The 24,410-nt window shown below is 42.0% G+C and overlaps 2 protein-coding genes across 5 annotated transcripts in view; one reads left to right on the top strand and one right to left on the bottom strand.

Moving 5' to 3' along the window:
* Window positions 1–2,761: 2,761 nt before the first annotated feature.
* LOC115169734 (carbonic anhydrase-like) lies at window positions 2,762–11,088 on the bottom strand. The gene is made up of 7 exons (XM_029725646.1): window positions 10,758–11,088; window positions 10,253–10,450; window positions 8,562–8,680; window positions 8,359–8,451; window positions 8,174–8,236; window positions 7,906–8,061; window positions 2,762–2,935 (listed from the first exon to the last, which is right to left on the bottom strand). Exons 1-7 carry the CDS (start codon window positions 10,819–10,821, stop codon window positions 2,816–2,818), a joined length of 813 nt encoding a protein of 270 aa, XP_029581506.1. The 5' UTR covers window positions 10,822–11,088; the 3' UTR covers window positions 2,762–2,815.
* Window positions 11,089–19,768: 8,680 nt separating this feature from the next.
* Window positions 19,769–24,410, top strand: part of LOC115169733 (disks large-associated protein 1-like) — a 124,009-nt gene continuing 119,367 nt past the window's right edge. For all 4 annotated transcript variants that reach the window (XM_029725644.1, XM_029725645.1, XM_029725643.1 and 1 more), the window contains exon 1: window positions 19,769–19,833. The gene's annotated coding sequence lies outside the window, so the exon portion shown is untranslated. The remainder of the gene's footprint in view (window positions 19,834–24,410) is intronic.

Below are 24,410 nucleotides of genomic sequence, written 5' to 3'. Positions count from 1 at the left end.
TTGCCCTTATATGTACACGGATAGCTAACACTAATAATATGCATGTAAACTCTCATGACTCAAAGTGGAAGAGAGATTGACTTCATCACTGCTTGTTTTTGTAAGAAGTGTTAACATGCTGAATGCACCGAGGTGTCTGTTTAAACGACTAGCACATAGCTCGGACACCCATGCATACGCCACAAGACATGTCACCAGAGGTCTCTTCACAATCTCCAAGTCCAGAACAGACTATGGGAGGTGCAGAGTACAACATAGAGCCATTGCTACATGGAACTCTATTCCACATCAGGTAACTGATGCAAGCAGTAGAATCAGATAAAACATTTAAAAAAAGATACACATACATCTGATGGAACTGCGGGGACTGAAGAGACACACACACAGGCACAGATACTCATAAGGCCACACACACGGATGTTGTATTGTAAATATGTGATAGTGGAGTAGTGGCCTGAAGGAACACGCTAAATGCATTGGGTAAAGTGTTATGAAATGTAATATTTAAAATTCTATAGATCTGGCTTAATGTTGCAAGACCCCAGGAGTGTGGGGATCCTTAATAAATACAAATAGACAACTACAATGAGTGCACAAAACATTATGAACACCTTCCCCCTTTTGCCCTCAGAACAGTCTCAATTCGTTGGGGCATTGAGGTGGACTCTATAAGGTGTCAAGCATTCTACAGGGATGCTGGTCCATGTGGATTCCAATGCTTCCCACAGTTGTGTCAAGTTGGCTTCATTTGTGTCAGTTGTGTCAAGTTGGCTTCATATGTGTGAAAAAGCCAGGAGTGTGAAAAACTCAGCAGTGTTGCAGTTAACACACTCAAAATCAGTGCACCTGGCACCTACTACAATACCCCGTTCAAAGGCACTTAAATATTTTGTCTTGCTCATTCACCCTCTGAATGGCACAAATGCACAATCCATGTCTCAATTGTCTCAAGGCTTAAAAAAAATCATTATTTAACCTGTCTCCTCCCTTTCATCTACACTGATTGAAGTGGATTTAACAGGTGACATCAATAAGGGATCATAGACTGACCAGGTGAAAGCTGTGTCATGGAAAGAGCAGGTTTTGTATATGTATATTGGTCCAGACAATATATATACCAAAAATTATTCTGATCATTTGATTGTATTCACATAACTTGATTCTTGAAATGTGTAAAAAACAGTAACCCCATGTGTCCAAAGACTAAATATAGTACTATACAGAAATGGCTGTAGGTCACAAACAACTGAGTTGAATCATATATTAGGCATATTTGGGTTTAGAACAGGTCAAAGAACAATAGTATATGCGGAAGTCATTTTAATGATTTTTTAAAAACATTTTCTCAAAATCCCAACTTTGATTGACACTGGAAGTACGATAATCTTAACATTTCAATGTGGCCTGTCTAGACACTTTTACTAACTATGTTGACACCAAATTCCATGCATTTACACCAAAAGTAATTTGTTCTGAGGTGCATTTTGATATTGTACAAGGATGTGAATGGGTTAATCACAAAGACATATTTAAGTTGGAGTGACTGTTGTTTGTACCACACAACGTGATTGATTAACTTGTCTTGAACCACAGAGGTGGAGAACTCATAGGTCAATAGTTCCTTGTTAAGGGCACATGACTGCAAAATAGGCCCTCTGTCCATCCTTAAAAGGAAGATGTCTGATTATCAACAGTGGGGTCTCAGTTTCCCTAGCTGGGTAAGGCTGATCCCACACAGCCAAAGGGCAACTGACATTTCTGTAGTGTGGTAATTCAATATACCCCAAAAAATGTGCAAAGCTTTCCGACAGATGTGTCATTCCATAAACATGAAGTTTATAAACGGTTACCGATATTAACAACACAGGATTTCATTAAAGTGGATGGGACTTGGATGACATAATGACACCTCACACGACATTTTCTTTCACTCATGATTTTAAGACAACGATAATGCACTGGGGTGACGGTAGGTAGAGAGGTAAGTTATGAGTACAAAAAAATATAAATATATATAAATATAAAACTTCAATTGCATCTCTTATTTTTGGCATGGACCTGTAATCTAAAGCGACAAAATCAAACAATACATAGATGACGATGTGAGGATACAATACAAAAATGGAAAGTGTTTAAGGGTTCATTCAAGATTCCATCTCTTGCACAGCAACTGTTTGTGCTTATTGAGAGTAGAGAAAAAAAAAGCCCTGTAGCATTATACCATTAAAGGCCTCCATCTCTGACTGACTGACTCATCTGTTATTGCAGGGGCAGGCAGGCAGCAAAATGACATTAATCTGGGGTGATCCTGAGGCTGATCGTCAGGGATTACAGGAGGGGCTGGCAGGCCATGGGCCTTCCCTGTAGCTCAGTTGGTAGAGCATGGTGTTTGCAACACCAGGGTTGTGGGTTCGATTCCCACGGGGGGCCAGCACAGAAAAAAAAAATGTATGAAATTGTATGAAATGTATGCATTCACTACTGTAAGTCACTCTGGATAAGAGCGTCTGCTAAATGACGTAAATGTAAATGTATAAAGTACAGGAGCTGCTGTCCATCCATACCAGCGCATGAATCTCATCTGCACTGGCTCTTGTTATTAAATTGCATTGGTTTACATTTCTGTTTTGTAGTATTTACTGATCGTTTTGTCAATGGGGTTAACAATTAGCAGATTCTGACACAAATGCATGTGCTAAAATGGCACATGATGTATATATATATATATATATATATATATATATATATATATATATATATATATATATATATAACCTGGGGAAAATGGATGGAGGATGGCGTGACACGTGGCTGTTTACTTGAAGGACCGGCGGACCGTGCGTCCCTTGAGAGGCTGAGTGGGTCTGTAGTTGTCCTGCATGCAGCAATGTGCCTCTCCGTCCCCACTGAACTTCAAGCTGCGGAATTGACCCATCTGTCAAGCGAGAGAGCGCGAGAGAGGGAAAGGGATATACAATGGTTAGAATCAGAATGTCAACACTGCGGCCTTTGACTCATGCTAAAGTGGTTGCTGTGGCTTACTGCTCTCCAAAAACAATTTCCTATATTTAGATCATATAATCCCTAAAACAATACCAAATTAGTACCAATGTTCCTATAGAGGTCTAACTGATCACAATGTAGAGTGAAGTTTTGAGAATAAAGAGTAAGGACACAATCACAGAGAGCAGAATAGAACAGTATGCGCAATGACACCAGCATGCAACAGGGAAACCCCTCTGGTGGAGAGTTCACCTAAACCTCACGTGGCAAACCATGTGGGTCTCATGTTGGCCTGCAAAGCCATATACATTTGGCATTAGCGCAAACTCCACAATTGGAATCAAAGTAATCATCGACGTACAGCCATAAGCATAGAGTGTATATTCAGGTTACTATAAGAATGAAAATGTCTTCACTAAATTGATATTACTATGCATACAATGACAATGACTGGCTGCAGAGTCTGTACAGTCTCATTTCCTAGTAAAAGTTCAAAATGTAGGTGCAGACAGTATCAATTGACACACTGTTGAACTTCTCATTTACAGTGAAAAGTGAAATCACCAACAACTTCTGAATGTGCATTAATTTTCTTTATTCTATAGTCTCACACTCTTTAGGCATGGGTCCTAGACCGTCCTACTGTATGTAGGTGAAAGGCTTTTTCCAACACCACATTGCATCAGTACTCTGTCAGAACTGTAAAACTCTCTCCACCCAAGTTATTGCTTGCCTTGCGCGACATCTTAACTTTACCTCACCAATGCACATGGCTGAATGTAGCCCTCCCTAAATCAACACTATCTTCATGATGACATATGTGAGACAGTGCTTTTGACTGCAGCTTTTTGAGCTTTCAGTAAACAAGTCTCCTTGGGGACCCATTTAAATGCCAGCTGGTGAAATTGGACTTCAGGATTTGATATCCCCAAGGCTCAGCATGGAGCTTCAATAAAAAAAATCAAATCAAAGTTTATTGGTGGCGTATACAGTTTAGCAGATATTATAGCGTATGCAACGAAATGCTTGTGTTACTAGCTCCTAACAGTGCAGCAAAAATGTCAAACATGTACACAAATAATCAAAAACTAGAAATAAGAAATCCCAAAGAAATCAGAAAAAAATTCTGTTATCAATCCAAATAACACTATCAGTAATCCTATAATAAATATATTAGCATTAACTACAGTGAGGGAAAAAAAGTATTTGATCCCCTGCTGATTTTGTATGTTTGCCCACTGACAAAGAAATGATCAGTCTATAATTTTAATGGTAGGTTTATTTGAACAGTGAGAGACAAAATAACAAAAAAATCCAGAAAAACATGTCAAAATGTTGTAAATTGATTTGCATTTTAATGAGGGAAATAAGTATTTGACCCCTCTGCAAAACATGACTTAGTACTTGGTGGCAAAACCCTTGTTGGCAATCACAGAGGACAGACGTTTCTTGTAGTTGGCCACCAGGTTTGCACACATCTCAGGAGGGATTTTGTCCCACTCCTCTTTGCAGATCTTCTCCAAGTCATTAAGGTTTCGAGGCTGACGTTTGGCAACTCACACCTTCAGCTCCCTCCACAGATTTTCTATGGGATTAAGGTCTGGAGACTGGCTAGGCCACTCCAGGACCTTAATGTGCTTCTTCTTGAGCCACTCCTTTGTTGCCTTGGCCGTGTGTTTTGGGTCATTGTCATGCTGGAATACCCAACCACGACCCATTTTCAATACCCTGGCTGAGGGAAGGAAGTTCTCACCCAAGATTTGACGGTACATGGCCCCATCCATCGTCCCTTTGATGCGGTGAAGTTGTCCTGTCCCCTTAGCAGAAAAACACCCCCAAAGCATAATGTTTCCACCTCCATGTTTGACGGTGGGGATGGTGTTCTTGGGTCATAGGCAGCATTCCTCCTCCTCCAAACACGGCGAGTTGAGTTGATGCCAAAGAGCTCCATTTTGGTCTCATCTGACCACAACACTTTCACCCAGTTGTCCTCTGAATCATTCAGATGTTCATTGGCAAACTTCAGACGGGCATGTATATGTGCTTTCTTGAGCAGGGGGACCTTGCAGGCGCTGCAGGATTTCAGTCCTTCACGGCGGAGTGTGTTACCAATTGTTTTCTTGGTGACTATGGTCCCAGCTGCCTTGAGATCATTGACAAGATCCTCCCGTGTAGTTCTGGGCTGATTCCTCACCGTTCTCATGATCATTACAACTCCACAAGGTGAGATCTTGCATGGAGCCCCACGCCGAGGGAGATTGACAGTTATTTTGTGTTTCTTCCATTTGTGAATAATCACACCAACTGTTGTCACCTTCTCACCAAGCTGCTTGGCGATGGTCTTGTAGCCCATTCCAGCCTTGTGTAGGTCTACAATCTTGTCCCTGACATCCTTGGAGAGCTCTTTGGTCTTGGCCATGGTGGAGAGTTTGGAATCTGATTGATTGCTTCTGTGGACAGGTGTCTTTTATACAGGTAACAAGCTGCGGTCAGGAGCACTCCCTTTAAGAGTTTGCTCCTAATCTCAGCTCGTTACCTGTATAAAAGACACCTGGGAGCCAGAAATCTTTCTGATTGAGGGGGTCAAATACTTATTTCCCTCATTAAAATGCAAATCATTTTACAAAATTTTTGACATGCGTTTTTCTGGATTTTTTTGTTGTTATTCTGTCTCTCACTGTTCAAATAAACCTACCATTACAATTATAGACTTATCATTTCTTTGTCCGTGGGCAAACGTACAAAATCAGAAGGGGATCAAATACTTTTTTCCCCTCACTGTATCAAGAATACAGTATACAGTGCCTTTGTTAAGTATTCAGGCCCCTTGATTATTTCCACATTTTCTTACGTTACAGTAAAATTGATGAAATAAATAAAAAGACACAGCAATCTACACGAAAACATTGAGCTCAGGTGCATCCTGTTTCCATTGATCCTCCTTGAGATGTTTCTACAGGTGGATTGGTGTCCACCTGTGTTAAATTAAATTAATTTAACATAATTTGGAAAGGCTCACACCTGTCTATATAAAGGTCCCACAGTTGACAGTGCATGTCAGAGCAAAAACCAAGCCATGAGGTCGAAGGAATCGTCCGTAGAGCTCCAAGACAGGATTGTGTCAAGCCACAGATCTGGGAAAGGGTACCAAAAAAAATCTGCCGCATTAAAGGTCCCCAAGAACACAGTGGCCTCCATTCATAAATGGAAGAAGTTCAGAACCACCAAGACTTTTCCTAGAGCTGGCCCCCCGTCCAATCGGAGGAGAAGGGCCTTGGTCAGGGAGGTGACTGACAGAGCTCTAGAGCTCCTCTGAAGATGGGAGGACCTTCCAGAAGGACAACCATCTCTGCAGCACTCCACCAATCAGGCCTTTATGGTAGAGTGGCCAGATGTAAGCCACTGCTCAGTAAAAAGGCACATGACGGCCCACTTGGACTTTTCCAAAAGGAACCTAAAGGACTCTCAGACCATGAGAAACAAGATTCTCTGGTCTGATGAAACAAAGATTGAACTCTTTGGCCTGAATGCCAAGCATCACGTCTGGAGGAAACCTGGCACCATCCCTATTGTGAAGCGTGGTGGCAGCATCATGCTGTGAGGATGTTTTTCAGTGGCAGGGACTGGGAGACTCGTCAGGATCGAGGCAAAGATGTACGGAGCAAAGTACAGAGAGATCCTTGATGAAAACCTGCTCCAGAGCGCTCAGGACCTCAGCTGAGGTTCACCTTCCAACAAGACAACAACCCTAAGCACACAGCCAAGACAATGCAGTAGTGGCTTCAGGACAAGTCTTTGAATGTCCTTGAGTGGCCCAGTCAAAGCCTGGACTTGAACCCGATCAAACATCTCTGGAGAGACTTGAAAATAGCTGTGCAGCGACGCTCCCCATCCAACCTGACAGAGCTTGAGAGGATCTGCAGAGAAGAAGGGGAGAAACTCCCCAAATACAGGTGTGCCAAGCTTGTTGCGTCATACCTAAAAAGACTCACTGCTGTAATCGCTGCCAAAGGTGCGGCAACAAAGTACTGCGTAAAGGGTCTGAATACTTATGTAAATGTAATTTTTCACAGTTTTATTTGAAATAAATTAACAACATTTCTAGACCTGTTTTTGCTTTGCCATTATGGGGTATTGTGTGTAGATTAAGGTGGGAAAACTATTTAATCCATTTTAGAAAAAGGATGTAGCGTAACAAAATGTGGAAAAAGTCAAGGGGTCTGAATACTTTCCGAAGGCACTGTATGAATACACATTGTGAAAAACAGTATAAGAGGTGTCTGCTATGTACATTAGCTATGTACTGTTGCAGATATGTTTCTTATTTCATCATAGGAAGACAGATTGTAGAAGCACCTGCAATGCAGCTGCTTCTACACCTGCATTGCTTGCTGTTTGGGGTTTTAGGCTGGGTTTCTGTACAGCACTTTGAGATATCAGCTGATGTAAGAAGGGCTATATAAATAAATTTGATTTGAAATTTGATTTGATTGTCTTTATAAATTATTTCCAGACAGACTTCGGAAGTTCTAAGACTGCATGGAGCAACAAATACTTTTTTAGCCCATGATATAGGGAAAGAACATACCTTTACTACGCATGCATGTTATATTAATATGGGTGTAGGCTACTTTCATAGAAGTGGTGGGCTACTCAAATGATACTGGCAGGAGTTACTAAATAAGCACAATGGGCCACCCATATAATGTAATCTAAAGTGAATGCGGCCAAGTCCATTAAGTGAATGGCTAAACTTCTGACTATAAAAACTAGAGTACTTCTAACCTTGCGGGGGCTGTGTGGCAGGGTGTGCTACACCAGTGCTGACCTTGGTCAATGAATTGGGGCTGAACTGATGAAGTTGATTAGTGACCATGAAGGTGCTGTGAAAAATGATTGTACCTGGGTAGGGCTGACACTGATTGATTCCTTCAGGACAATCCAGGTGACACTCTCCAGCAGAGGGGGAGTGGTCAGGGAGCCATTGTATGTCCAGTAGTCCAGTGAGTTAGGCAGCAGAGTTTCGGCGTCAAAGTTGGAAAATGTAGTTTGCTTCCCCTACAGAAGACACAAATTGTGATTCATACATGTTTCAACAAAGACTTACTTCAACATTCCCATCCAATTCCCACTACAGCTAAATTTGAGTAGTAGTCAGTTTTGATTTCACCTTTGATTTGATGGCCTCCAGAGCATCCAGAACTTTTTGTAGTCTGGGGTTTTCAGCACCAATCTATAGGAAACAAGAATTCACAGTCAAACAAGGGAATCAGGCTACTTTTAGAATTAAATCACAAGGAAGCATAAATGGCATATGAACTAATTTTAAACCTTTAAATTGTATTAGATCTGTACCTTCAGAAACACTCCAACTACAGCAAGACCATCGGGATGGCTAGCAGCTTCCCCAAAGCTGAGGTACTTGGTGTTCCAGTGCACCAGATGGAGCTTTAAAAACAGAAAGAAGATGTCAGGTTTAGCTCAGGTAGCCAATCAAAATACTGATCTGAAGCCATACAGCTTGTCCTGTTGTAAAATCTAGGTCTTGAACTGCCTACCTCACATGGGAACTTGATTCCATTGACGGTGTGCTCAGAGCCCCTGTAATCACTGGCTCCCCAGTGGAAGTGGAACTGCTTCAGTCTGTATGTGCCGGTGATGGGGCCTCCGGTCAGTGCTGCGAGCAGGAACGCACGGACACACACAAACATACACGCACACACTTTTAATGTTGCTCTTCAAAATATCCAAAGTGTCCAAATGCAGGCAAATTACAGATGATTACTAGTAATCTACTACAGTTACAGGCTGTTGCATTTGAATTGATTTAAGCCAGGTATTCATCAGGGGTATGCCAAATAAAAATGTGATTCACATTATTATATATTTTTTTCACATTTTAAAAAACAGTCCATTTATATTTTCCAACGGGGCTATACATTTGGGTGAGGCTTTTTTTCCTCGCCTGAGTAGCCTCGTTTCACTGCCAAAAATAAAATGAAACCATCTAGTGTTCAGCGAAATAACAACACAATGTCAAATACAGGTAGCCTAGTCAAATAATTAACATCCAATCAAATTAACTGTTACTCTGTCGCAGGAATTCCACTAACAGTCCGTATGTAGCCAAATGTAGCTGCTGCTCATTCCGTTTGCTTGAAAATGGATAAATGGTTTTTAAAAAAGTAAGGCCCGCGTCCATAGAGACACATACCAGCTCTACTGGTAGTACTGCTACTACCAGCTCTACTGGTAGTACTGCTACTACCAGCTCTACTGGTAGTACTGCTACCATCAGCTCTACTGGTAGTACTGCTACCATCAGCTCTACTGGTAGTACTGCTACCATCAGCTCTACTGGTAGTACTGCTACCATCAGCTCTACTGGTAGTACTGCTACCATCAGCTCTACTGGTAGTACTGCTACCATCAGCTCTACTGGTAGTACTGCTACTACCAGCTCTACTACACCTGCCGACGACCCAAGTTGTTCTGCTTCCACGAGCACATCCAATGCTAGCATCAGTAATTCCACATTTGTTGTTAGCCCAGCTAGCATGGACACTGACAGTTGTGAATCTGATGCAGTCGAAGAGCTACTGTCCCCTTACCCAGGAAAGCACCGAACAGACAGGGACGTTGGACCATCGAAGAGACACACATATGATGAGAACTACATTGATTTGGGGTTCACTTATATTGGGAGTAGTGACTTTCCTCAGCCACAGTGTGTTATATGTGCAAAAGTACTATCTCCCTAACAACTCAAAAGAAACACGTTGGGAAGCAATACCGCAATATGCTTACTCCATAGATGATTATCCTGATCGTAAAATACACTACTATAAAATAATGATAAGGTAGGGTAGGAAACGTTCATTTTGAACAATCTAGTCTGCAGACAGGTGTGCTTGCTTCCCGGCACCACGTCAATAGACAACAACCCGACAACTAGCGTCTTTTCAAACACCTGCCTGCTCTCAAGTCACCTATCAATATGATCTACAGTACAGCAGCCTATATGGACAAAGACGGTGTGTTTGATATTTGTTTGACACACAGCCACTAAGTTAATATGTAACCAGTTTGCAGCAACCCTCATTCTCTTGTTACCTCTTCCCTTACTGAATCCCCACCTCAGAACCCATCAGAATGTAACTTGTACAGAAAATGAAGGTCATATTTTGTGAAGTGAGAAACGGAGATAATCATGTAATGTATATAACTACAACTGGATTCTAAGGCTTACTTGAACTGTCAGTATCATCCACAAAGCCAACTTGGAAGGAATAGCCATTGTTCAGAATGTCTGTGCAGTTGGATGGGTCATACTTCAGTTTGAGGGGCTTCAGGGTAGAATCGTAGGATGCTTGGCCACAAATAATATTAATAGGAGACTGCCTGGGTCCATTAGCAATGGGGAAGTGCTTAGACCACTTGTCAGGTCCTATGGTAGAAAAAAACAGGACAAAGACAAACAGAGGAAACATACAAATGTATCATTCACTCTATTCTAAACAGTCCAATTGTGTTCTCACAGATACATTCATAAACGTATGACAATAACCTAACAATGTAGGGCTAATTATTTATTTACAGTAACCCACCAGAATATATTAACACTTATTTACAGCAGTTATTTTTTTCAGATAAGAAATGCATAGAGCTACTCTTTCATGCAACTGTTGAAATTTAGTTTCAACTAGTAGTTTGCAAAAAGTGCAGTCAGCGTCAGATGATAGTGCATGCCTCACCGTCAGATCTTCCGTAACCCCATCCATGAGACATGTTTATTGACTTCTGCTCCGACGCAAACATAATCCCTTTCAAATGGTTAGACCTCGACGCAAGGATCCAACTTGTGATACCCTTGAACAACAGGTGTCAGGGTTTAGGCTATATAGACTTCCCCTCGTATCAGTTGTCCTGTACCTCAAGTGGGCGGGTTTAGCAGCGTTATCTTTTGGCGTCATCAAAGCAGGTGTTGAAGCAGAATCAATACATGAACCGTATCACACCACGTTCCGTTGGTCCCATTCACTGTGGAGCGCGTCGCTCTATCAGTCGACCTTGTCTCAGATGGTGAGAAAGAAGGAGAACCTGTTGAGTGAGTGCATTCCAGACAATATAGTCTGCCAAAAGCTTTGCTGTTAGTAAATTACACACATTTGTGTCGTTCCTTCAGCATGGTCTCCTCTGAGAGGGTTTTATAGTGATATCCCGAAATAGAGGTTTCTTTCTTCTGTTAGCGAGGCATGCCAGTTTCACTGACCTTGAGCTATTCTACGTAGTCTCAGCCAGTAGTAGAAGACTTAGCCTGTCGTATGTGAGATGTGAAAAGAGCAGAATCGACCAGATGGAAAACAAGTCTGAAAATCAAACTGCAATGCATTTTATATTTTCTATGAACTACGATGTCCCTTTGAAGTCGGCGTCCTGTCAGCGTGAAAACATAATATTATACGCGTAATAGACTCTTCCTCTCCAGCGCTTAAAGGGACAAAGACAATAGGACGTCAGTCACCAGTAGTAGGCCTACAGGTAATTAGATTTGGCACAATATTTGCCCAGATGTGCATAAATCATTTGGCAAAGCTTTTTTTTATGCGCCTACAGGGGCGAAAATCTGATATCAACTTTGGAGGGGACAATTACATGACATTTTCTCAAGAGCGATTCCTGAGGGGGACACCAAAAGTAGTGCTGTAACACATAGCCTACATTGTAATATGGTAAATGTCAATTGAGGAACCAAAGAAATAAGGTGTTTGCCGTACTCCTAACTACCGGTACCCAAAACTACACAACTAATCACAACAGCAATACCATTGCCTTTAACAAATCTTAGTTCAGTCACCAGTTTAAGTTGAGAGTGGGGGTATCCATGGCATTTTCCAATTATGTTCCTATTTTACAAGTAAAAAAAATTGAGAACCTTTCATAATGTTGCCAAACAAAGACTCAACAAACTTACCTGAGACTCCCTGTCTCTGCCAGTCTGTCCCTGCATATCTGTCCCCAACTCTGCTGTCTGTGTGCCATCTGTTGCCTGCTCTGCCTAATTACATCATTGTGAAACATTTCCATTAGAATTTCATTTCTTTCTTATGAACATTTTATCAACTAATCTTTGAGATATTAGGCTACTAGGGTTCTTACTTTGCGTTTTGGTGTATTGAAAAATACTCTGATGTCCGTCTTTTATTTTTCTGCCATTTTTCTACCTGGCTGGCTGGCTACACACACACACAGTGTGTAGGTTATTTACAGTAGGAGATGGGCTTCTATCATCTTATCTTTTATCATTCTATTTGGGCTTCGATCTAAAAAGTAGCTAGCAAATGTGAAACGGATTAAAATGACAAGAGTTGACAGCTGTATGAGTTCACCATTTACACAACATATGCTGCATCCTTTTGTAATTTTAATAGTTTGTTTCATATTGGCTGGCTTCCAACAATAGCTGAATTTGCAAAGCTAGCAAGCACCAATTCCGTTTCAGTGGTGTTTGCTATAATCTTTGCTACCCGGGTTAAATAAAGGTGAAATAAAATAAATAAATAAAAGTTCCCTTGCGACAATTTAGCTTTTGCAACGAGACCATTAAATATATTTAAGACAATGGTAGAAGAGAGTGTAGTTTTGTTCAGTTTGGACTCCAACCTTATCACAGGCACTTTGAAGCACTAACTTGCATCATCTGCATGCTGATCTTGGAATAAATTGACGATAGCAAAGATTCCATCTTTGACGAGGCCACATAAATGGAATAGGTACTAGCTAGCTTAATAGTTAATATTTGCACGCTAGCTCTGCATATTCAGCTAGTGTGTGTGCACGATTGACTGGATTAACCTCACGTCAGTTACGTTCATTGAGTGCCTTTCAGACAGTGGATATGACCCCTCTGTTACCTTGCCAACTAAGGAACTGGCAGTGGATCAAACCATTGTGAGGCAAAGGGTGGGGAGGTCGCAATCTTTTGAAACTTAAAAACGCGCTATTAAGTGTCTATAATCAGCACAATTGCTTTCATTGCGTATTATTAATATGATTTAAATTACATAGTTATGTTTCAGTGATATATTGGGGGGGGGGACAAATCAAATTTTTCCCAGGATGGGGGGGTCGTGTCCCCCCCGGGATTTCCGCCCCTGTGCGCCTATCAGTTTAGTCACTTTATAACATAGGTTAATAACATGTCATTTAGAATGAGTTGACTAATATGAAACAAGTGCTAATGAATTATACATTCCATTTTGTTAATAATGTAACGCATAGTTTTTGGTAATTCAAAATATTCCTTAAAATGCCTTTTCAGGATTTGTGTATTTTAATCAGGATATTTTACTTTATGCCAAGTCCAAGAAAATGTCATGTGCATTTGCTTCCATCTACTGGTACAATGATGTATCATCTACTCTCTTAGCAATGACTACAACATGTGACAATTGCTGGGTATTGCTTCTTGACATAATTCCTACCAAACTTTAACAAGGTGACGCAGGTGAGTTAAATAATAATGAATAGGCTATATGCGATACAGTTTGGGATCTAACCAGTTGTGCAGTAAGCATATAGGTTGGAGATGTACATTTATTTTCATGACTTTTCTATAACAGGAAAAATTCAAAACAGACAATGCGGAAACGTTGATTAGAAATAAATCAACATTTCACTGTCATTTTGATAATATCCCATTCTCTTGTGGTGAATGTAAATTATCATATTATGACACAATCACACACATGTTGTGCCAGTTCTTTATTTAGAAACACATGTGTTTTATGTAAGCCCTGATTGGATCCCCATATTTGACAGTTGCTTCTCAACATGTACTGTAGCTAGTCTTTTATAGCTAGTCTTTTGTTTTTGTTACTGACACACATACTCAATGCCAACACATCCCTTTGTGCATTTTGACTTGCAAAGGCTGGATGAGATGATCCATGATTAACACAGTACAGAATATCTTGGAAGTAGGAAGTAAAATGTCTGCTTTAAGATGATATCATTTAAATTATGCTTCAGCATCCTTTCAACATTTTTTTTGCCACCATTTTTTTCACTGTAAAGTGCACATAGACACTTTTGTTAGGGTGCGGCATAGTTTGTCAGCAATTAGATATTTTTAATTGTACAATATCAGTATGATATATATATATATTGTCAAGTCATATTAGGGCAAATCATACTGTGACTCATCTTATTTAGACACATCTTGTTAGGTACACAAAGAAACAAAAAGGTGTGCATGATGCCCAACCTTCCATCCAAAGAATGCCAGAAATAGTCAAAAGTTGTGTAGAAACATTTACATAAAAGAGAAGCTCTCCTCTGGAGTTAGTTGTACTTGTATTGATATGACCACACACACACACACACACACACGTCAGCCCTCCAGTTGAGTAAGTGGCCTAAAGATGCTCAGTACTATTATGAGAGCTTAGGACTATAAGGTTCTATCTGCATTTCTGTCCAAACAGACTAGTTATTGACATAGCCTTCTGTTCAATGTTCTCTACCTACTCTAAATACCGCAGTTCATGTTAAGGTCAAAATAATACAATTGTCACGTCCTGACCAGTAGAGGGTGTAGTTGGGTCAGGACGTGGCAGAAGAGTCTGTGTGTTTGTGTTGTTTCATTAATTTTGGCCGTGTGACTTCCAATCAGGCACAGCTGTAGAGGGTTGTGGCTGATTGGGAGTCACACATAAGTGGCCTACTTTGCCTTTTGGGGTTGTGGGGAATTGTTGTGTGCACTGCTGCGTTTTGTTTGAGCCTGCCACGCTGTTGTTTTGTTTTGTTTTGTTTTGTTTTGTTTTGTTTTGTTTTGTTTTGTTTTGTTTTGTTTTGTTTTGTTTTGTTTTGTTTTGTTTTGTTTGTTGTTTTGTTTGTTGTTTTGTTTTGTTTTGTTTTGTTTTGTTTGTTTGTTTGAACATTAAAAAATATGACTATCCATACTTCCGCTGCGCCTTGGTCCTATTTCACTGAAGACAACTGTGACAGAATTCCCCACCAACACACGACCAAGCAGCGGAAGAAGGCTGGCAAGGTAAGGGAGACCGAGAGGCACCCCCAATAATTTTTTAGGGGGGAGCACAAGGGGAGTGTTGCGGGGCAAGAATGGAGCCCCAGGCCAGCTCCCCGCACTAGCATGGAGGTGCGTGGTCACAATCGGGTACGCCCAGTACCAGCACCACGCACCAGGCTTCAAGTGCGTGAACCCAGCCTCGCCAGTCAACAGTCGTCAGTGCGGCCCGCCAGTCAACAGTCGTCAGTGCGGCCCGCCAGTCAACAGTCGTCAGTGCGGCCCGCCAGTCAACAGTCGTCAGTGCGGCCCGCCAGTCAACAGTCGTCAGAGCTGCCCGCCAGTCAACAGTCGTCAGAGCTGCCCGCCAGTCAACAGTCGTCAGAGCTGCCCGCCAGTCAACCATTACCAGAGCTGCCCGCCAGTCAACCATTACCAGAGCTGCCCGCCAGTCAACCATTACCAGAGCTGCCCGCCAGTCAACAGTCGTCGGAGCTGCCCGCCAGTCAACAGTCGTCGGAGCTGCCCGCCAGTCAACAGTCGTCGGAGCTGCCCGCCAGTCAACAGTCGTCGGAGCTGCCCGCCAGTCAACAGTCGTCGGAGCTGCCCGCCAGTCAACAGTCGCCGGAGTGGCCAGACTGCCCCGAGTCGCCGGACTGCCCCGAACTGCCAGAGTGGCCCGACTGCCGGGAAAGGCCAGAACCGGAGCCACCTCCTGATATAGGTGGGTTGGGGAGGGGGGGTGTAGCACAGTGCCGTTGTTGACGGCAGCCACCCTCCTTTCCCTCCCTTTAGTAGAGGGGAATTTTTGTTTTGTTGTTTTTCTTTTTGGGTTTTGTTTTAAAGGTGCTTCCGGGGTTAGCACCTTTAAGGGGGGGGTACTGTCACGTCCTGACCAGTAGAGGGTGTAGTTGGGTCAGGACGTGGCAGAAGAGTTTGTGTTGTTTCATTAATTTTGGCCGTGTGACTTCCAATCAGGCACAGCTGTAGAGGGTTGTGGCTGATTGGGAGTCACACATAAGTGTGCCTTTTGGGGTTGTGGGGAATTGTTGTGTGCACTGCTGCGTTTTGTTTGAGCCTGCCACGCTGTTGTGAGTATTGTTTGTTGTTTTGTTTGTTTCAAGTGGATGCTCTACTCCTTTTGTTTGAACATTAAAAAATATGAGTATCCATACTTCCGCTGCGCCTTGGTCCTATTTCACTGAAGACAACTGACAATAAAAAATTGCTGACGATTCAAACCAATGAGAGTTCGGAACTTTAAAGCCAATTATCTCAATCGTCTTTTTGCACATAGAACCTTATAGTCCCAAGCTCTCGCAAAGTCTCAGTGAAAAGGACTCATTAAGCCCACAGAAAGAAGGGCTTGATTTGTCATTTCTACCTATTAGCAAGGGACCAAATGACAATGACTAATTGGGTCTATAGTGGGAGAGAGGATGGGGTAGTGGCATGTATAAATCAGAGTACTAAAATTAGATAAGTTAGATTTACAGATGATTGAGGACCTTTCAACAAAGATCTCACTACTCATGAGCCCATTGATGGTGTAGACAACATAGTATACAACAGTCTTAGGGTAGAATAGAAATAAATTGGCATCTGGTACAGAGAGCAAACCTAAAACATCTGCAAGACATTATTTAATAGTGAGTGTTTATCGTATTTCTTGTAAGAAATGTAATGCAGCCATCTGAGCTCTTACTTACACTAAATGAGCCTTTTTACAATTGAAGCAAATCAAACATGTTTATCCTGATTTTATCCATTCAGCTCCTGCATTACTTTCTTCTTCTTACCAAAAAACATCTCATCCTACAAACAAAATCAATACGGAGGAATCTCAGCTCTGAAAGGGTGTGATTTAGCCTCTTTTCATGGCACAGATGTGTGTTTTTGTTCCCAGTTCAGATGGAATAATAAGCCTGAGTAGGGGAACAAATGACACTAACACAAGGATCTTCTGACGTGATCTCATTTGGCCTATTCATTAATTTCTCTACGATATTTGATTCCTACGCTGATTTCTCTGACCGACAGGAAATGGCATCAGCAGTCTGACAAGACAGAACAGTTTGACCTTCAGACAACCAAGTGGAATGCTTTTCCTCACATTTTTTTATGTTTCTATACACTTATGAAATAAATACTTCCGGGTCATTGTTTTTGATCAGGAAATATTTAGATCTAGAGTATACTATAGCCTAAATGGTCAGTTCATACAAAATGAATGCCAATCTCTCCAAAAAGATTTAATTTCACTCTCTTCAGTCCCAAACTTAAACTTTATTATATATTTACTAACTAATTTGTTGTCGTTTCTCACAGTTTTGATTTATCAGCAGAATTCTGTGGCAGACTAAATTGCAGCTGTCATGGGTTTTCTTAATGTCCCCCTCTGTTTATAGTGACAGCATGATAGCTAATGAGCCACAGTTGTGGACAAGCCCACTCTGTTTTCAAAGCAGATGCCAGTCCTCATTTGATCTCCACTGAATAACCTGCCATCTCCTCCTCTCTGCATGCACAGTCCCTATTACCTCACAGGATGGGAGAATATCTTATTGTCTAGTGCTTTGATAGGTCAGCATGTTGAGCTGCGTGAGTGTATAGTTACAGTATGTGATGTTTCTTTATAAAAATGTCAATGTGTGAGAGACACTGTGTACAAAACGTCTCTTTCGATGACATAGACTGACCAGGTGAATCCAGTCGAAAGCTAGGATCCCTTATGGATGTCACCTGTTAAATCCACTTCAATCATTGTAGATGAAGGAGAGGAGACGGGTTAAAGAAGGATTTTTAAGCTTTAAGACAATTGAGACATGGAGTGTTATGTGTGCCATTCAGATGGTGAATGGGCAAGAAGAAATAGTGCTTTTGAACGGGTTATGGTAGTAGGTGCCAGCCGCACCGGTTTGAGTGTGTCAAGAATTGCAAACCTGCTGTTTTTTTTCCATTCAACAGTTTGCTGTGTGTATCAAGAAGGGTCCACCAACCAAAGGACATCCAGCCAACTTGACACAACTATGGGAAGCATTTGAGTCAACAACGGCCAGCATCCCTGTGGAATGCTTTCAACACCTTGTAGAGTCCATTCCCCGAAGAATTGAGGCTGTACTGAAGGCAAAAAGGGGGTGCGGCTCAATATTAAGGTGTTCTTAATGTTTTGTACACTCAGTGTATAAAACCGGTAAAGCTATAGCACACATTGGACGTAAACAGTAAAGATTGTTTGTATGATACTATTATGGTAAGTAGTTCACTACTATCAAAACTGTAGAATTTTAGGCAGGGGACTGGAGGACACTGAGTTGTGTAGTCCTGAAAGTAATCCCTCAGCATTTCACTTTAACATGTAAAGCATTGCTTTCAATCATGCAATCATTGCCACTTTAGTTACTAACACAGCTACACTGTGTGTGAGATAATAATTTGAAAATTGGCCACACTAAAAGGGGCCCTTTTCTAAGGGCCCCTGACACACAATACACTGCCCCTCTCTTTACACAATGCTGGGATAAAAACAAACTTAATTGGATCAGTATTACTGGCAATGAATGGGAACAATCTGCTCTTGCTTTATAGGGATTATATTGGACACAACTCTAGGAAATGCTGTATAATTAGGCTATTAATAGCCCACAGTCAATTTCCTTTGTTAGGTCTAATGTAGTGAACGTTATGCCATAATCCAGTCCGTCTATTCGTAGTGTGGGATTCCAGTTCCATGTTTTACAGTAGCCAGACTGCGGGAGGGATATGCCATGTGAACTATGTAATGCCAGCATACTTCTGAGTGAAGTTAAACTAATGTAAATGAACACCGACCTCAGTTCTTATCAACATAAGCAATCTAAATATCTGGATGTTACAAGGTCTAGATGTATGTTTACATAAATCTGTTCGGCACAAGTATTCACATCTCTGACAAATGTATATATTTTTAAAACCATTTTTAAAATCACAATATATAATACACAGTGTACAAAACATTAGGAACATCTGAAGGGGTGGAGACAGGTTAGAGAAGGATTTTCAAGGCTTGATGGATTGCCTATGTGTGCCGTTCAGACAGAGGGTGAATGGGTAAGACAAAGGATTTAAGTGCCTTTGCACAGGATATGGTAATAGGTGCCAGGCACGCCGGATTGTGTCAAGAACTGCAACGCTGCTGGGTTTTTCACGCTCAACCGTTTCCCGTGTGTATCAAGAATGGTCCACCACCCAAAGGACATCCAGCCAACTTAACACAAATGTGGGAAGCAATTAAGTCAACATGGGCCAGCATCCCTGTGGGTAGCTTTCGACACCTTATAGTCCATGCCCCGACGGTTTGAGGCTGTTTTGAGGGCAAAAGGGGTTGCAACTCAATGTTGTACACTCGGTGTATGTTTTGTTGAAAATATGATAGAGCAATTAATTGTTGCGAAGTCAGTTCTATGTTTGGTGGCAATTGTCTCTCCTATGTGCTGAAGGAAAACATTTTTATAAATAATTATACTCTATATTCCCTACGCAATTGTCTCCATCGCAACAGTTTAGCAGCCAAAAACAATTAATTGTCCCTAGTCCCGCCACCATGCCGGGTCTTAGTGGCATCTTGATTCTACTGTGTGGGTTTTCCTCCTCTGTGCGTTGCATCAACAGAGCGAGCTGTCAGGTGCATGGAGCAGAGGCTCGTGCGGTTTGATACCCCACCACCAGTCGCTTCTATTATTTCTCATAAACGGTTGTTTCATTTAGGATTTATCGAATATCGTTCCACTCATGAATTTTGACTTGAGAATACACTGAAGGTAAGCTCTCAATATTTTTCCGATATGTTGCATGTTTTCCTTCATACAAATAGCAAGTGGTTGATTTGATAAAGATACTGATGGTGAGGAATGTACCACATTAGCCTACTATCTACCTTCTTTGACAACTGTTTGTTGGCCGAAAGGCATTATTTTCAAATAGGCTACATTGTAATCACCAACATGATGGTTGTATCACACACACACTTATCACACAATGAAATTCTATAATTCTAGCGCCGATGTAGCAGCCCACATCAGTTGCACACAGCAGCGCAACATATGAAGCTAGATGAAGACAGCAAAAGCCAAGCCTGCTGCTCCTACACATGTCGTGAATAGTCTGTGCGCTGTTTGAGTTAAAGCTATGAATGCATGCAAATATTCTGACAGTATTCTATTATTTTCTTGTCTTGGAATGCAGTGCATGCTGTGTCTATAGCTCGTGAATCATTTAACTGTTCAATAAGTGTTTGGAAACAAGTTTTTGCTATTTGCATAGTTGAACATGAGTGTTTTGATCAAACGACACTATTCCTTTTAGGATATCACAGCCTACTAATCAGGGGACAAATTGTAGTATTTCATAGATGTATACAGTTGCTCTTAATTATTGTTTCAAGTCATGGACAGAGATGGGCGTTATCATTCTCACAGAGAGAAGACGAGAGAGAAGACCTCAGTGTTGCAGATGTATCTATGTAACTAAGCAGGTATTGCCAGGGTTTCCCCTCCTAAATATTATTCATACCTACAACAGATAGCACTTTTTTAGGGTCTTCCTCTGACAGAGGTCCTCTGGCAGGAAGCTCGGCCCCAGTGATGTACTGGGCTGTACACACTGCCCTCTGTAGCGTCTTGCTGTCGGATGCACAGCCAGAAGAGGACTGGCCACCCCTCATAGCCTGGTTCCTCTCTAGGTTTCTTCCTAGGTTTTTGGCCTTTCTCAGGAGTTTTTCCTAGGGAGTTTTTCCCAGCCACCGTGCTTCTTTCACATGCATTGCTTGCTGTTTGGGGTTTTAGGCTGGGTTTCTGTACAGCACTTTGAGATTTCAGCTGATGTACGAAGGGCTATATAAATAAATTTGATTTGATTTGATTTAGTTGCCATACCAAGTGGTGATGCAGCCAGTCAAGATGCTCTCAAGGGTAGAGCTGTATAACTTTTTGAGGATCTGTGGGCCCATGCCGAATATTTTCAGCCTCCTGAAGGGGGAAGAGGCGTTGTCGTGCTCTCTTCATGACTGTGTTTGTGTGTGTGGACCATGATAATTCCTTAGTGATGTGGACAACGAGGAACTTGAAGCTCTGGATCTGCTCCACTACAGCCCTGTGGATGGGGGTGTGCTCAGCCCTCTGTTTCTTGTAGTCCACGATCATCTCCTTTGTCTTGCTGACATTGAGGGAGAGGTTGTTGTCCTGGCACCACACTGCCAGGTCTCTGACCTCCTCGCTATAGGCAGTCTCATCGTTGTCGGTGATAAGGCCTACCACCGTTGTGTCATCAGCAAACTTAATGATGGTGTTGGAGTTGTTTGGCCATGCAGTCTTGGGTGAACAAGGAGCACAGTAGGGGAGTCTCGTGGTATTGCTCACCTGAGGTAGAGTACCTCATGATAAGCTGTAGATCACACCATCTACCAAGAGTTTATCTATATTTTTTGTAGCCGTCTATTTACCACCACACACCGATGCTGGCACTAAGACCGCATTCAACGAGCTGTATAAGGCCATAAGCAAACAAGAAAATGCTCATCCAGAAGCAGTGCTCCTAGTGGCCAGGGACTTTAATGCATCATTTCTAACAGCATGTCACATGTGCAACAACAAGGGGAAAAAAAATAAAACTCTAGACCACCTTTACTCCACACCACCTTTACTCCACACACAGAGACACGTACAAAAGTCTCCCTCACCCTCTATTTGGAAAATCGGACCATAATTAAATTCTGCTGATTCCTGCTAACTAGCAAAAATGGCATTGAGGAGTATACCACCTCAGTCACTGGCTTCATCAATAAGTGCACCGATGATGTCCTCCCCACAGTGACCGTACGTACCTGACCGAGTCTGTAATACCTACAATGTTTCAAGCAGACCACCATAGTCCCTGTGCCCAACAAAGTGAAGGTAACCTGCCTAAATGACTACCGCCCCGTTGCACTCTCGTCAGTAGCCATGAAGTGCTTTGAAAGGCTGGGCATGGCTCACATCAACACCATCATCCTGGAAACCCTAGTCCCACTCCAATTCGCATACCGCCCCAAAAGATCCACAGATGACACAATCTCAATCAGACGCCACACTGCCCTTTCCCACCTGGACGAAAGGAGCACCTATGTGAGAATGCTGTTCATTGACTACAGCTCAGCATTCAACACCATAGTGCCCACAAAGCGCATCACTAAGCTGAGGACCCTTGGACTAAACACCTCCCTCTGCAACTGGATCCTGGACTTCCTGACGGGCCAACCCCAGGTGGTAAGTGTAGGCAACAACATATCTGCCATGCTGATCCTCAACACGGGGACTCCTCAGGGTGCGTGCTTAGTCCCCTCCTGTTCTCTCTGTTCACCCACGACTGCGTGGCCAAGCATGACACACACCATCTTTAAGTTTTCTGATGACACAACAGTGGTAGGCCTGATCACAGACAACGATGAGACAGCCTATAGAGAGCAAGTCGGAGACATGGCATTGTGTTGCCAGGACAACAACCTCTCCCTCAGCGTGAGCAAGACAAAGGAGATTATTGTGGACGACAGAAAAAGGAGGGCCAAACACGTCCCCATTCATATTGACGGGGCTATAGTGGAGTGGGTCGAGAGTTTCAAATTCCTTGGTGTCCACATCACCAACAAACTATCATGGTCAAAACACACCAAGAAATTTGTGAAGAGGGCACGACAACGCCTTTTCCCCCTCAAGAGACTGGAAAGATTTGGCATTGGTCCCCAGATCCCCAAAGTTCTACAGCTGCTCCATCGAGAGCATCCTGACTGGTTGCATCACCGCCTGGTATGGCAACTGCTCGACATCTGACCGTAAGGTGCTACAGAGTGTAGTGCGTACAGCCCAGTACATCACTGGGGCCAAGCTTCCTGCCATCCAGGAACTTCATACAAGGCATTGTCAGAGGAAGGCCCCAAAAATGTTCATAGTCTCCAGTCACCCAAGTCATAGACTTTTCTCTCTGCTACCGCACTGCAAGCGGTACCGAAGCGCCAAGTCTAGGTTCAAAAGGCTTGTATTTCTGTTCAAAATGTTGTATCAATACTGCCCAACTGTGCCTAATTTGTTTATTAATGCATCTTCATGTTCAAAATTGTGCACTCTCAAACAATAGCATGGTATTCTTTCACTGTAATAGCTGCTGTAAATTGGACGGTGGAGTTAAATTCTTGTTAATCTAAGTTTTCTGCCAATATTAGATATGTCCTGGGAAATGTTCTTGTTACTTACCTCATGCAGGATCGGTGTCCCGTCCACGGGACAGTTGAGCTAACGTAGGCTAATGCGATTAGCATGAGGTTGTAAGTAACAAAAACATTTCCCAGGATATAGACAGATCTAATATTGGCACAAAGCTTAAATTCTTGTTAATCTAACTCCACTGTCCAATTTACAGTAGCTATTACAGTGAAAAAATACCATGCTATTGTTTGAGGAGAGTGCACAATTTTGAAAATGAAAATGTATTAATAAACAAATTAGGCACATTTGGGCAGTATTGATACAACATTTTGAACAGAAATACAATGGTCCATTGGATCAGTCTAAAACGTTGCACATACACTGCTGCCATCTAGTAGCCAAAATCTAAATTGCGACTGGGCTAGAATAATACATTTTTGCCTTTCTCTTGCATTTCAAAGATGATGTTACAAAAAATACAAAATACGGTTTTTCTTTGTATTATCTTTTACCAGATCTATTGTGTTATATTCTCCTACATTCCTTTCACATATCCACAAACTTCAAACTGTTTCCTTTCAAATGGTACCAAGAATATGCATATCCTTGCTTCAGGTCCTGAGCTACAGGTATTTAGATTTGGGTGTCATAAGACTGCTGAACAATTGATCAAATGGCCACCTGGATTATTTGCATTGACCTACACCCCCTTTGTTTTTACACTGCTGCTACTCGCTGTTTATTGTCTATGCATAGTCACATTACCCCTACCTACATGTACAAATTACCTCGACTAGCCTGCACCCTCGCACCTTGACTCGGTACTGATACCCCCTGTGTATAGCCACATTATTCTTATTTTGTTTTTTTACTTTACTTAGTAAATATTATCTTATTTCCTTAACTGCATTGTTGGTTAAGGGCTTGTAAGTAAGTATTTCACACTAAGGCCGGTTGTATTCAGCGCATGCAACAAATACAATTTCATGTGTTTATTCCCAGGATCCTTAGTTTAGTGGTGAGTTTGCAGGGCACTATGGTGTTGAACGCTGAGCTGTAGTCAATGAACAGCATTCTGACGTAGGTGTTCCTTTTGTCCAGGTGGGAAATGGCAGTGTGGGGTGCAATAGAGATTGCATCATCTGTGGATCTGTTGGTGCGGT

Source organism: Salmo trutta, chromosome 31, assembly GCF_901001165.1.
Source record: "Salmo trutta chromosome 31, fSalTru1.1, whole genome shotgun sequence".
NCBI classification, from domain to species: Eukaryota; Metazoa; Chordata; class Actinopteri; order Salmoniformes; family Salmonidae; genus Salmo; species Salmo trutta.
This window is presented reverse-complemented; position numbering and strand designations above follow the sequence as displayed.